Source organism: Nicotiana attenuata, chromosome 3 (genome assembly GCF_001879085.1).
Source record: "Nicotiana attenuata strain UT chromosome 3, NIATTr2, whole genome shotgun sequence".
Lineage (NCBI taxonomy): Eukaryota > Viridiplantae > Streptophyta > Magnoliopsida > Solanales > Solanaceae > Nicotiana > Nicotiana attenuata.
Window position 1 is genome coordinate 19,043,468 of NC_031991.1, and position 14,840 is coordinate 19,058,307.

At 43.9% G+C, this 14,840-nt stretch overlaps 1 protein-coding gene across 1 annotated transcript; it reads left to right on the forward strand.

Annotated features, from left to right (window-relative positions):
- On the forward strand, nucleotides 270-14,246 carry LOC109224199. The gene is made up of 7 exons (XM_019388787.1): nucleotides 270-370; nucleotides 1,338-1,434; nucleotides 1,814-1,875; nucleotides 2,528-2,674; nucleotides 12,919-13,135; nucleotides 13,487-13,930; nucleotides 14,013-14,246. Exons 1-7 carry the CDS (start codon nucleotides 270-272, stop codon nucleotides 14,244-14,246), a joined length of 1,302 nt encoding a protein of 433 aa, XP_019244332.1.

The following is a 14,840-nucleotide window of genomic DNA, read 5'->3' on the forward strand; positions in this document are numbered from 1 at the left end:
ATTCTGAAAGTTGGAAATGCTCTGTAATGTTTAATGTATCTTGTGTGCAAAATTTGGGGTTAATCGGACTTGGTTTGATTGGTTTTGGCACCGGTTGTAGGTTTCTTGAAGTTTCATGTTCTTTAGGTTTGGATTGGAGAGTGATTTGTGGTTTTAGCATTGTTTGATGTGATTAGAGGGTTGGACTAAGTTTGTATGATGTTTTAGAACTGGTTGGTATGTTTGGTTGAGGTTCCGGGGGCCTCGGGTGAGTTGCGGATGGTTAACGGATGCGTATTGGACATAGGCAAAAATCTGAGGTTGCTGAACCTGTCATAATCGTGTGTGGAACTGTAGGTGTGGCACCGCAGAAGCGGTTAGGGAAACGCAGGTGCGGTCTAAATCAATAGTGGAGCTGGTCGCAGATGCGGCCCAAGGACCGTAGAAGCGGGCCACATCTGCGGGTAAATGGGCGCAGGTGCGGAGCATGGTCATTTAATGAAATCTCACAGGTGTGGTTCCCCACCCAAAGATGCAGGACCACAGGTGCGGTCCCATGACCACAGAAGCGGAAATCGCTGGGCGAAAAAAGAGAAAATCGAGGGTTTGAGTTCATAAGTTGCAAAATCGAATTGGAGCTCGGTAGAGTGTGATTTTGGGAGGATTTTGAATAGCAAATCAGTGGGTAATGATTCCTAATCTCTTTGTAGTTGTATTCCATTAATCTATTGTTAGTTTTATCATTTAATTTCGGAATTTGGATGAAAAATTTGGAAAAGTTGAGAATAGTTCTTAGGCCTAATTTTGGGATTTTGATCGAGGTTTTGGTATCGTATTCGAATGATTTTGGTATGGTTAGACTCGTGAGTGAATGGGTGTTCATAATTTGTGACTTTTACCCGATTCCGAGACGTGGGCTCAGTGAGGATTTTTGGGCGTTTTTCTATTTTGTTATCTTAGCTTCGATTCTTTTAGCTAAATTCGTTGGTTGTAGTTATATTTACATTATGAAATTTATTTGATTAGATTTGGGCCACTCGGAGTTGGATACTCGTGGCAATAGCATGGCTTCGGGTTGATTTTGAGCTGGTTCGAGGTAAGTGGCTTGCCTAACCTTGTGTGAGGGAACTCCCCTTATGATTTTGGTTCTCTTTTATATGAGTGCAGTGTACGTGAGATGACGAGTGCATACACGTGATAATTGTTGGAAAAAACCCCCGTTTTCATTAAGTAAATATATGCGCTTCCTTTTTGTTGAACACTACTTGTATTTAAAGCCTAATGCTTAGCTTAGGAAAGCATCCTTAAGTGACTTAACTGTACTATCCGCTTAAACTGTCTACTTGAATTTTGTGCAGCATGTATAGAACAGAAATCTCTGCTTTTCTTGGTATGAACTTGAATACAACTGTAGATTCTTTCTTGAGACTGGGGACAGCACCCGGTAGATTTCCCGTACTGGATATTTACTTTGGGACTACGGATTGGTATTCCGGGAGTTTCCCCTGCATATTTATGATTCGAACTACGGGACGATATCCCGGGAGATCCCTTACACATTTATTCTTGGGACTACGGGATGATATCCTAGGAGATCCCCTGTTGCTATCTTTGTGTACTGAGTATATTCTGTCTGTGATTTTATTCTTTATCATTTGTCAATGTCTTTAATTATACTGTCGCACTTCTTACTGTTTTACCTCGTTTTATATATATGTAAGCAGTAGGGCCGTGACCTTCCTCGTCACTACTCGACCGAGGTTAGGCTTGGCACTTACTGGGTACCGTTGTGGTGTACTCATGCCCTTTCCTGCACATGTTTTTTTGAGTGCAGATCCAGGTTCTTCGACTCAGCCATATTATAAGTAAGGCTAGGCGATCTTCAGAGACTTCGAGGTATATTTTCCGCATCCGCAGACCGAGGAGTCCCCCTCTATTCTCTCTTTTAGCTATAGACATTCTCTACTTTCTTTTGGTTAGACACTCTGGAGTTAGAACGCTATGTAGTATCTACTTCTTGTGATTTCATTAGATTCCGGGTTTCGGGAGTTGATTTGGTTTGAGAGTGAGCATCTGTATATGCCGAGCGGCATCTTAAACGCTTTTATTATGTTTTATCCACAGTTTTTGCTAGTTTCATATTTCATTTCCTTTTTCCGCAATTTGTTGGGCTACCTAGTCGTAGAGACTAGGTGCCGTCACGATAGTTCACGGTGGGTGAACTTGGGTTGTGATAAGTTGGTATCAGAGCTCTAGGTGCACAGGAGTCATGAATCACAAGCTAGTTTATTAGAGTCTCGCGGATCGATACGGAGAAGTCTGTACTTATCTACGAGAGGCTATGTAACTGTTAGGAAAATTCCACTTCATTTGATTTCCTTGTCGTGCGAGATTTTCGATATCGAAATTCTAAACTACTGTCTTCTATTCTCTCACAGATGGTGAGGACACGTGCTACCGGAGATGACCAGGCACCCGCGCCCCCTGCTAGAGCCGTCAGAGGTCGGGGTCGGGGTAGAGGCTGAGGACGCACACGTGGTGTAGCCAGAGCACCCACACAAGTTGCCACCAAGGAGTCACCAGCAGCTCCAGCCGGTGTCCCGGCACCTGATACGCCTACTGGTACTACTACTCCAGCTCTTCCGGAGACCCTTGCAGAGTTCATGAGCATGTACACAACACTAGCTCAAGCAGGGTTAATCCCCCTTGCTGCAGCCACATCCCAAAACGGGGAGGAGCACAGACTCCCGCCACCCGCACTCCTGAGCAGCGGATCCAAGTTGATCAGATCCCAGATGTTATATCGGTACCGTCTGTAGCCCCAGTTCATCCCGGGGACAGGGCAGCAACTTCCGAGGATGAGCAGCGGAGCCTTGAGAGGTTCAAGAAGTACAAACCTCCTATATTTAGTGGTCTAGCATCAGATGATGCTCTGGGATTTCGGGAGAACTGCTACCGTATCCTCCGCACTATGGGTATGTCAGGATCGAGTGGGGTTTCATTCACTGCCATCCAGCTTCGAGGAGCAGCCTATTAGTTGTGGCGTACTTTTGAATTGGACAGTCCAGCTGAGGCAGCTTCCCTTACATGGACTCAGTTTTCAGATATGTTCTTGAGAGAGTTTGTTCCTCAGAGCCTTGGGAATGCATGGCGCGAAGAGTTTGAGCATTTGCGCCAGGGTACTATGACTGTTTAGGCGTATGTTGTCCGTTTCACTGACTTGGCTAGGCATGCACCAACCTTGATTTCTACAGTTCGTGAAAGAGTTCGCCGATTTTTTGAGGGGCTCATTCCCAGCATCAGGTCTAGCATGGCTCGGGAGATGAAGATGTATATTTCTTATCAGTAGGTGGTGAGCATTTCTAGGAGAGTAGAGGGTATGCATGCTCGAGACAGAGAGGAGAGAGAGGCCAAGTGGTATAGAGAGTGGGGCCATTATTCTGGTGCTAGTGCCCCAACGGCAATTCGTCATGGTAGGGGTTATATGAGACGCCCTATTCATTCAGCTCTTCCAGCAGCCAGTTGTATTCCAGCTCCTCCTAGACCTCAAGAGCCTTATTATGCACCTCAAGTATCTAGTGCACCTCCTACACGGGGTGCTTTCAGTGGTCAGTCTAGCAGACCTGGCCCGAGCAAGTCACAGCCGCCATGTCCTCCCAGAGCTTGTTTTTAGTGTGGTGACACCCCCCATATAGTGAGGGATTGCCCCAGACGTAGGAAGGGTGAACCTCCACAGACTTCTCAGCCACAGCGTGCTCTGCAGAGTTCCTAGGCTATGACGACATCACCAGTTGCTGCCCCACCTGCCCAGCCAGCTAGAGGTGGAGGTCGGGGAGGTAGAGGTCTCCCTAGAGGGGGAGGCTAGGCCAGATACTATGCTCTTCCTGCCCGTACCGAGGTTGTCGCCTCCGATTATGTCATCACATGTATTGTCCTTGTTTGTTATTGAGATGCATCGGTTTTATTCGATCCAGTCTCCACTTATTCTTATGTGTCCTCTTATTTTTCTCCGCATTTGAGCGTATCTCGGAATTCTTTGAGTTCCCCTGTTTATGTTTCTACTCCTGTAGGAGATTCTCTTGTTGTGGATCGCGTTTATCGGTTGTGTTTTATTGCTCTTAGTGGTTTTGAGACCAGAGCCGATTTATTATTGCTCAGCATGGTAGATTTTGATGTTATCTTGGTTATGGACTGATTGTCGCCCCATTATTTTATTCTTGATTGTCATGCCAAAATTGTGACGCTGGCTATGCCAGGTGTACCGCGAGAAGAGTGGAGGGGTACCTCAGATCACACTCCCGGTAGAGTTATTTCATTTCTTATGTCTCAGTGAATGGTTGAGAAGGGGTGTGACGTGTATCTAGCTTATGTGAGAGATGTCAGTATTGATACCCCTACAGTTGATTCAGTCCCAGTAGTACGGGATTTCTCTAATGTATTTCCTGCTGATCTTTCAGGCATGCCGCCCGATAGAGATATTGATTTTGGCATTGATCTGTTACCCAGCACTCAGCTCTATTCATCCCTATCCTATGGCGCCTCCTGAGGTGCAGGAGTTGAAGGATCAGTTACAGGAATCACTTGATAAGGGTTTTATTTGGCCCAGTGTATCACCTTAGGGTGGTCCTGTCTTTTTCTGAAGAAAAATGATGGTTCTATGCGTATGTGCATTGATTATTGATAGTTGAACAAAGTAACAGTAAAGAACCAGTATCCTTTTCCTCGTATTGATGATTTGTTTGACCAACTATAAAGTGCACGAGTGTTTTCTAAGATTGACTTGTGTTTAAGTTACCATCACTTGAATATTCTGGTTCTAGATATCCCGAAGACTACTTTCAGGACTCGGTATGGTCATTACGAGTTCCTTGTTATGTCATTGATGCTGACCAATGCCCCAGCAACCTTCATACATTTGATGCACAGTGTGTTCCGGCCATATCCTGACTCGTTCGTCATTGTCTTTAATGATGATACTCTGGTATACTCCTGGAGTCGGGAAAATCATGAGCAGCACCTGAGGACAGTGCTTCAGACTTTAAGAGAAAAGAAATTATATGCAAAGTTCTCGAAATGTGAGTTTTGGTTGGATTCAGTGGCATTCTTGGGTCACGTAGTATCGAGTGAGGGATTAAAGGTGGATCCGAAGAAAGTAGAAGCAGTGCAGAGTTGGCCCAGACCATCCTCAGCTACAGAGATCCGCGGTTTTCTTGTCTTGGCGGGTTATTACCGTCGATTTGTTGAGGGATTTTCATTTATAGCAGCACCTATGACCAGGCTGACCCAGAAGGGTGCTCCATTCCAGTGGACGGAAGAGTGTGAGGAGAGCTTCCAGAAGCTCAAGACAGCTTTGACTACAACCCCACTATTGATATTGCCTATAGGGTCGGGGTCTTATATTGTCTATTGTGATGCCTCGAAGATTGGCCTTGGAGCGGTATTAATGCAGGACGGTAGGGTGATTGCCTACACGTCCAGACAGTTAAAGGTACATGAGAAGAATTATCTTGTCCATGATCTCGAGTTAGTTGCTATTGTTCATGCCTTGAAGATATGGCGTTATAATTTGTACGGTGTTCCTTGTGAGATCTATACTGATCATCGGAGTTTGCAGCATCTGTTCAAGCAGAAGGACCTTAATTTTCTCCAGAGGAGGTGGTTAGAGCTGTTGAAGGACTATGATATCACTATCTTATATCACCCGGGCAAGGCTAATGTAGTGGCCGATGCTTTGAGTCGCTGGGCGGAGAGTTTGGGGAGTTTGGCTTGACTAACAGTAGCGGAGAGGCCCATAGCGACGGATATTCAAGCCTCAGCTAGCCAGTTTGTGAGATTGGATCTTTCGGAGCCCAGTGGGGTTCTAGCTTGCATGATTTCTCCATCATCCTTGTTTGATCATATCAGAGAGCGTCAGTATGATGACTCTCATTTGCTCGTCCTCAAGGACAAGGTTCTGCATGGTGATGCCAGAGATGTGACTATTGGTGATGATGGTGTATTGAGGATGCAGGGTCGGGTATGTGTCCCCAATGTTGATGGGCCCATAGTTTGTGATATTCCATCCATCCGGGTGCAGCGAAGATGTGCCAGGATTTGAGACAGCACTATTACTGGAGGCGGATGAAGAAGGATATAGTTGAATTTGTAGCTTGGTGCCTCAATCCACTAGCAGGTAAAGTATGTGGACCAGAGATCGGGTAGGTTGCTTCAGCAGATAGAGATTCCGAAGCGGAAGTGGGGGCGGATCACCATGGACTTCGTAGTTGGACTCCCACGGACTTTGAGAAAGTTCGATGTCATTTGGGTGATTGTGGATCGGTTGACCAAGTCCGCACATTTCATTCCTGTGTGTCCTACCTATCCTTCGGAGCGGTTAGCGGAGATTTATATTCAGGAAATTGTTCGTCTGCATGGTATTCCAGTTTCCATCATTTCGGATAGAAGTACTCAGTTTACATCACGGTTCTGGAGGGCCGTACAGCATGAGTTGGGTACTCGGGTGGAGTTGAGCACAACATTTCACCCCCAGAAGGACGGATAGTCCGAGCGCACTATTTAGATTCTTGAGGATATGCTCCGTGCGTGTGTGATGGAGTTTGGAGGTTCTTGGGATCAGTTCTTGCCACTAGCGGAGTTTGCCTTCAACAAAAGTTATCAGTACAACATTCAGATGGCACCGTATGAGGCTTTATATGGTAGGCGGTGTAGATCCCGGGTGGGTTGGTTTGAGCCCGGTGAGGCTAGATTATTGGGCACAGACTTGGTTCAGGACGCCTTGGAGAAGGTTAAGGTGATTCATGATAGACTTCGCATAGCCCATTCCAGACAGAAGAGTTATGTGGACCGGAAGGTTCGTGATGTTTCCTATATGGTTGGAGAGCGGGTCTTGCTTCGGGTTTCGCCTATGAAGGGCATTATGATATTTGGGAAGAAAGGGAAATTGATTCCAAGGTTTATTGGTCCTTTTGAGATATTGCAACGTGTTGGGGAGGTTGCTTATGAGCTTGCCTTACCTCCCAGCTTGACAGGATTTCATCTGGTATTTCATTTTTCGATGCTCCGGAGGTATCACGGTGATCCGTCGCACGTGTTGGATTTCAGTTTAGTCCAGTTGGACAAGGATCTATCTTATGTTGAGGAGCCAGTGGCGATATTGGACAGGCAGGTTCGAAAGTTGAGGTCAAAGAATATTTCATCAGTGAAGGTCCAATGGTGGGGTCAGCCGGTCGAAGAGACGACCTGGGAGACCGAGCAGGATATGCGCAGCCGTTACCCTCATCTTTTCACTACTTCAGGTATGTCTATATGCTCGTTCGAGGATAAACGAATGTTTTAAGAGGGGGAGGATGTAACGACCCGGCCGGTCGTTTTAAGAATTAACGCCCCGATCCCCTATTAACTGCTTTCCCCGTGTTTGTTTCTGCTATTATGAGTTGCCGGGAGTATTCGTTTTGAGTTTCGGAGTGTTTTGACACACTTAGTCCGTAAATGAGAGCTTAAGCTTTAGAATTTAGACCGTAGTCGGAGCAGTGTGAAGAAGGTCTCGGAATGGAATTTCGTCAATTCCGTTAGCTCCGTAGGGTGATTTCGGGCTTAGGGGCGTGTTCGGATTGTGTTTTGGAGGTTTGTAGCTTATTTAGGCTTGAAATGCCGAAAGTTGAATTTTTGAAGTTTCCGGATCGATAGTGAGATTTCGATGTTTGGGTCGGAATCTGATTCTGAAAGTTGGAACAGCTCCGTAGTGTTGAATGATACTTATGTGCAAAATTTGGGGTCAATCGTACTTGGTTTGGTTGGTTTCGACACCGCTTGTAGGTTACTTGAAGTTCCAAGTTCTTTAGGTTTGGATTGGAGGGTGATTCGTGGTTTTTGTGTTGTTTGATGTGATTTGAGGGTTGGACTAAGTTCGTATGATATTTTAGGGCTGGTTGTATGTTTGGTTGAGGTCCCCGGGGCCTCGGGTGAGTTTTGCATGCTTAACGGAAGTGAATTGGACGTAGGCAAAAATCTCAGGTTGCTGAACCTGTCATAACCGCACCTGCGTGTGTGGGACCGCATGTGCGGCACCGCAGAAGCGGTTAGGGAACCGCAGGTGTGGTCTGAGGCGATAGTGGAGCTGGTCGCGGATGCGGCACAAGGACCGCAGAAGCGGACCGCATCTGCGGGTAAATGAGCGTAGGTGCGAAGCTTGGTCTTTTAATGAAATCTCGCAGGTGCGGTTCCCCAGCCGCAGAAGCGGAAATCGCTGGGCAGAAAAAGAGAAAATCGAGGGTTTGATTTCATAAGTTGGAAAATCGAATTGGAGCACGGTAGAGGGCGATTTTGGGAGGATTTTGAAGAGGAAATCAGTGGGTAACAATTCCAAATCTTTTTCTAGTTGTATTCCATTAATCTATTGTTAGTTTTATCATTTAATTTCGGGATTTGGATGAAAAATTGGGAAAAGTTGAGAAAAATTCTTATGCCTAATTTTGGGATTTTGATCGAGGTTTTGGCATCGGATTCGAGTGATTTTGGTATGGTTAGACTCATGAGTGAATGAGTGTTCATAATTTGTGACTTTTACCCGATTCCGAGACGTGGGCCCGAAGAGGATTTATGGGCGTTTTTCTATTTTCTTATCTTAGCTTTGATTCTTTTAGTTAAATTCGTTGGTTTTAGTTATATTTACATTATGAAATTTATTTGATTAGATTTGGTCCACTCGGAGTTGGATACTCGTGGCAAGAACGTGGTTTCGAGTTGATTTTGAGCTGGTTCGAGGTAAGTGGCTTGCCTAACCTTGTGTGGGGAAACTCCCCTTAGGATTTTGGTTCTGTTGTTATATGAGTACCGTGTATGTGAGGTGACGAGTGCGTACACGTGCTAATTGTAGAAAAAAAACCCGTTTTCATTAAGTAAATATCTGCGCTTCCTTTTTGTTGAAAATTACTTGTATTTAAAGCCTACTGCTTAGCTTAGGAAAGCATGCTTAAGTGACTTAACTGTACTATCTCCTTAAACTATCTACTTGAATTCTGTGCAGCATGTTTAGAATAGAAATCTCTGCTTTTCTTGGTATGAACTTGAATACAACTATAGATTCTTTCTTCAGACTGTTGTGTGTTTACTTTGGGACTACGGATCGGTATTCCAGTAGATCCCCCTGCATGTTTACTTTGCGACTATGGATCGGTATTCCGGTAGATCCCCCCGCACATTATATTTGGGACTACGGGACATCACCCGGTAGATTCCCCGTACTGGATATTTACTTTAGGACTACGTATTGGTATTCCGGGAGTTTCCCCTGCATATTTATGATTCGAACTACGGGACGATATACCGGGAGATCCTCTGCACATTTATGTTTGGGACTACGGGACGATATCCTGGGAGATCCCCTGTTGCTATCTTTTTGTACTGAGTATATTCTGTCTGTGATTTTACTCTTTATCAACTGTTATTGTCTTTAATTGTATTGTCGCACTTCTTAATGTTTTACCTCGTTTTATATATATGTAACCAGTAGGTCCCTGACCTTTCTCGTCACACTCGATCGAGGTTAGGCTTGGCACTTACTGGGTACCGTTGTGGTGTACTCATGTCCTTTCCTGCACATATTTTTTCGAGTGCAGATCCAGGTTCTTCGACTCAGCCATATTATCAGTAAGGTGAGGCGATCTTCAGAGACTTCGAGGTATATCTTCCTCGTCCGCAGACCGAGGAGTCCCCCTCTATTCTCTCTTTTAGCTATAGACATTCTCTGGAAAATGTTTAAAATATTTGGAGTTTTTGTCAAATACGGAAAGATTTAATAAACAAATTTTAGTTGATTTTAAAATCCTAAATATTATGAGAATAATTAAATTACGATATTGTCTAATGTTAAATCTGTTTGTAAGGGATAAAAGAGGCGAACGATATTTTGCTAAAGAACTTTGTGCTTTTAATATAACTAGTCTTAGAGTATGCGTTTTGCGTGTGTACCTATGTCATGAGTAAAAAGTTTTAAATCACATAAATATTATTAAAAAAAGATCTTGAATTTTAATAAATTAGATGAAATAATATAATTTCCTAAGAATAATAAATATTAATTATGTTTAGCTAATTCTATTAAAAACAAATTAGGGCGTAGAAGTCTTCGTATGCCTTATAGTAATTCGGATACATGAATTTTATTTTTAGCTTAGAAGTCCAGGCAAAGTAAGTATAATATTTTAATTAGTATTAACAATGCTTGCAACAACATATATCAGATTGTATTTTCTTCATACTATATCATATTTACTAACATATAATCGACGTGCTTTTTGTTAACTTGACTATCTATGGATAGATTATCTTTTTGGATTATACTCGGAAGTAAGCAAATGTGCATTAATTTGAACTCATCTATGGACAGATTATCTTTTTGGATTGTACTCAGAATAAGCAAATATGCATTAACATAAAATCTTCTGTAGATTTTGGTAATCGTACTTCAGAAAATTATATTAATTTAAAAGACTTCTACGTACCCCTTTATATATCATCTAATTACTCATACTACCACGATCCGATAAGGCCCGACATACCTAGGACTCAACTTACCTCTCTTTCCGAAGCGCATGATCCCCTTCATAGGGGATACCCTCAAGAACACCCAATCGCCAACTTGAAATTCCAATTCCCTCCGACGAACGTCCGCATAAGACTTTTGGCGACTCTGAGCAGTCTTCATCCTTTCCTGAATGATTTTAACTTTCTCCATAGCCTGGTGCACAAGATCTGGCCCTATCAGTTCTGCTTCACCCAGTTCGAACCACCCAATCGGAGACCTACACCTTCTTCCATACAATGCTTCAAATGGGGCCATCTGGATGCTGGCATGAAAGCTGTTATTGTAAGCAAATTCTATAAGCGGCAAGTGATCATCCCAGTTACCTTTGAAGTCCAAGACACAAGCTCGCAACATATCTTCAAGCGTTTGAATAGTCCGCTCAGCCTGACCGTCAGTCTGTGGATGGAAAGCTGTGCTGCGATTCACTTGAGTACCCAAACCTTGCTGAAATTTCTTCCAAAAATTAGCTGTGAACTGGGTCTCTCGATCTGAGATAATAGAAAGTGGAGTGCCATGAAGCCTTACTATCTCCTTGATATACAGCTTGGCATATTGTTCAGCAGTATCAGTGGACTTGACCGGCAAGAAGTGAGCTGATTTGGTGAGTCGATCCACTATTACCCAAATTGAATCGAATTTGTGCAGAGTGCAAGGTAACCCCACCACAAAATCCATGTTAATCATCTCCCATTTCCACATCGGTATTTCCATAAGCTGAGTTAGCCCGCCGGGCCGCTGATGCTCGGCCTTCACTTGCTGACAATTTGGACACTTAGATACAAAGTCCTCCACACCCCTCTTCATGCCGTTCCACCAATAAACCTCCTTGAGATCATGATACATTTTCGTAGAACCTGGATGCATGGAATACCTGGAATTATGAGCCTCTGCCATCACCCTCTCCAGAAGCCTATCCACATCCGGAACACATAACCTACCTTGACACCGCAAAATACCATCTTCGCTGCCGAGCGAAAATGCCGAAGTCTTGTTATTCAAAACTGCTTCCTTTATCTGAGCCAATGCTGGATCACTAAACTGCTTTTCCTTGAGTTCCGCTACAAGTGACGATTCTGCTCCATTATGCACCATGATGTTCCCCTTATCTGATGCCGAGATGCCAACCCCTAAACTGGCCAATCGATAAACCTCCCGACCCAAGGGCCTTGTGTCCATGTTGAAGAAAGTGGTTGGAGATCCGTCCACCATCGTGCCAGTCGAGACTATCAAGGTTAATGAAGAGCTGTCGTATGAAGAGGTTCCAGTTGCCATTCTTGATAGACAAGTCCGTAGGTTGAGAAATAAGGAAGTTGCCTCGGTTAAGGTGTTGTGGCGAAGTCAACAAGTCGAGGAAGCTACGTGGGAAGCGGAGAAAGAAATGAAAGAGAAATATCCCTATCTATTCGATCAAGTCTAGAAGAAATTATGTGACCTTCCTATCTCTAAAACAAACTCCAAGTTGATTCCTTCCTAAGTGCTAGTGAAGTTCCTCTAGTTGTGCAAGACTTATAGATGTAGGGATTGTTTCAAGTCATATGAACATTTCTTTGGTAAATGAAAGCTTTTTTTTTTAAAAGACTCTTGTGATAAGTAATCAATTTATGGTGGTATAAGTTGGTAATGAATTACTTGTATGCTTTGTAGTGTGTTGAAATGGCTTAAATTATGTGTAAACTCATTNTCCGACGCTTGTGAGAAAAGTTTTAAAGAATTGAAGAACAGGTTGACCTCGGCACCGGTATTGGCCTTGCCGGAAGGAACGGAAGGGTTTGTGGTTTATTGTGATGCCTCCAGGGTTGGTTTGGGGTGTGTATTGATGCAGCATGGGAAGGTTATAGCATATGCCTCAAGACAACTCAAGAATCACGAGAAGAACTACCCGACGCATGATTTGGAGCTTGCAGCAGTTGTATTTGCTTTGAAAATATGGCGGCATTATCTTTATGGGGTTCATGTAGATGTGTTTTCAGACCACAAGAGCCTCCAGTACTTGTTCAAGCAGAAAGAATTGAATTTAAGGCAGCGGCGGTGGTTAGAACTGCTCAAGGATTATGACATGAACATTTTATACCATCCAGGGAGGCGAACGTGGTGGCCGACGCTCTCAGTCGAAGATCCATGGGTAGTTTGGCTCATTTGGGAGTGGATCGAAGGCCCTTGGGTCGGGAGGTTTATCAATTGGCCAGTTTAGGGGTTGGCATCTCGGCATCAGATAAGGGGAACATCATGGTGCATAATGGAGCAGAATCGTCACTTGTAGCGGAACTCAAGGAAAAGCAGTTTAGTGATCCAGCATTGGCTCAGATAAAGGAAGCAGTTTTGAATAACAAGACTTCGGCATTTTCGCTCGGCAGCGAAGATGGTGTTTTGCGGTGTCAAGGTAGGTTATGTGTTCCGGATGTGGATAGGCTTCTGGAGAGGGTGATGGCAGAGGCTCATAATTCCAGGTATTCCATGCATCCAGGTTCTACGAAAATGTATCATGATCTCAAGGAGGTTTATTGGTGGAACGGCATGAAGAGGGGTGTGGCGGACTTTGTATCTAAGTGTCCAAATTGTCAGCAAGTGAAGGCCGAGCATCAGCGGCCCGGCGGGCTAACTCAGCTTATGTAAATACCGACGTGGAAATGGGAGATGATTAACATGGATTTCGTGGTGGGGTTACCTCGCACTCAGCACAAATTCGACTCAATTTGGGTAATAGTGGATCGACTCACCAAATCAGCTCACTTCTTGCCGGTCAAGTCCACTGATACTGCTGAACAATATGCCAAGCTGTATATCAAGGAGATAGTAAGGCTTCATGGCACTCCACTTTCTATTATCTCAGATCGAGAGACCCAGTTCACAGCTAATTTTTGGAAGAAATTTCAGCAAGGTTTGGGTACTCAAGTGAATCGCAGCACAGCTTTCCATCCACAGACTGACGGTCAGGCTGAGCGGACTATTCAAACGCTTGAAGATATGTTGCGAGCTTGTGTCTTGGACTTCAAAGGTAACTGGGATGATCACTTGCCGCTTATAGAATTTGCTTACAATAACAGCTTTCATGCCAGCATCCAGATGGCCCCATTTGAAGCATTGTATGGAAGAAGGTGTAGGTCTCCGATTGGGTGGTTCGAACTGGGTGAAGCAGAACTGATAGGGCCAGATCTTGTGCACCAGGCTATGGAGAATGTTAAAATCATTCAGGAAAGGATGAAGACTGCTCAGAGTCGCCAAAAGTCTTATGCGGACGTTCGTCGGAGGGAGTTGGAATTTCAAGTTGGCGATTGGGTGTTCTTGAGGGTATCCCCTATGAAGGGGATCATGCGCTTCGGAAAGAGAGGTAAGTTGAGTCCTAGGTATGTCGGGCCTTATCGGATCGTTCAAAGGATAGGGCAGGTGGCCTATAGGTTGGAATTGCCTCCCGAAATGTCATTAGTGCATCCGGTGTTCCATGTAAAAGAAAGTAGTTGGAGATCCGTCCACCATCGTGCCAGTCGAGACTATCAAGGTTAATGAAGAGCTGTCGTATGAAGAGGTTCCAGTTGCCATTCTTGATAGACAAGTCCGTAGGTTGAGAAATAAGGAAGTTGCCTCGGTTAAGGTGTTGTGGCGAAGTCAACAAGTCGAGGAAGCTACGTGGGAAGCGGAGAAAGAAATGAAAGAGAAATATCCCTATCTATTCGATCAAGTCTAGAAGAAATTATGTGACCTTCCTATCTCTAAAACAAACTCCAAGTTGATTCCTTCCTAAGTGCTAGTGAAGTTCCTCTAGTTGTGCAAGACTTATAGATGTAGGGATTGTTTCAAGTCATATGAACATTTCTTTGGTAAATGAAAGCTTTTTTTTTTTAAAAGACTCTTGTGATAAGTAATCAATTTATGGTGGTATAAGTTGGTAATGAATTACTTGTATGCTTGTAGTGTGTTGAAATGGCTAAATTATGTGAAACTCATTGAAATAACTGATTCATAAGCAAAGCATATCGAGTGATCAAATGTGTGCATTTGTTAAGGTAAGGATTTGTATACTAGCTGTAAGGGTAGTTGAAATTGTGTATTGGTGCTCAGAATTGTGTTTCGGGGGCCCTCTGTCAGGTGGAGATGTTCTAATTACAAAGGAAACTCTGGCAAAATTTTTCTAAAAATTTGGGAAATAGTGAAAGGTGTAGGAATCTGCATAACATGTTTTCAAAACCAAATGATCTTTGAATATACTGAAAAGCTTGAAACAGGTCCTCATTCGGGGACAAATGATTTTAAGTGGGGGAGGATGTGAGGCCCCGTAAAA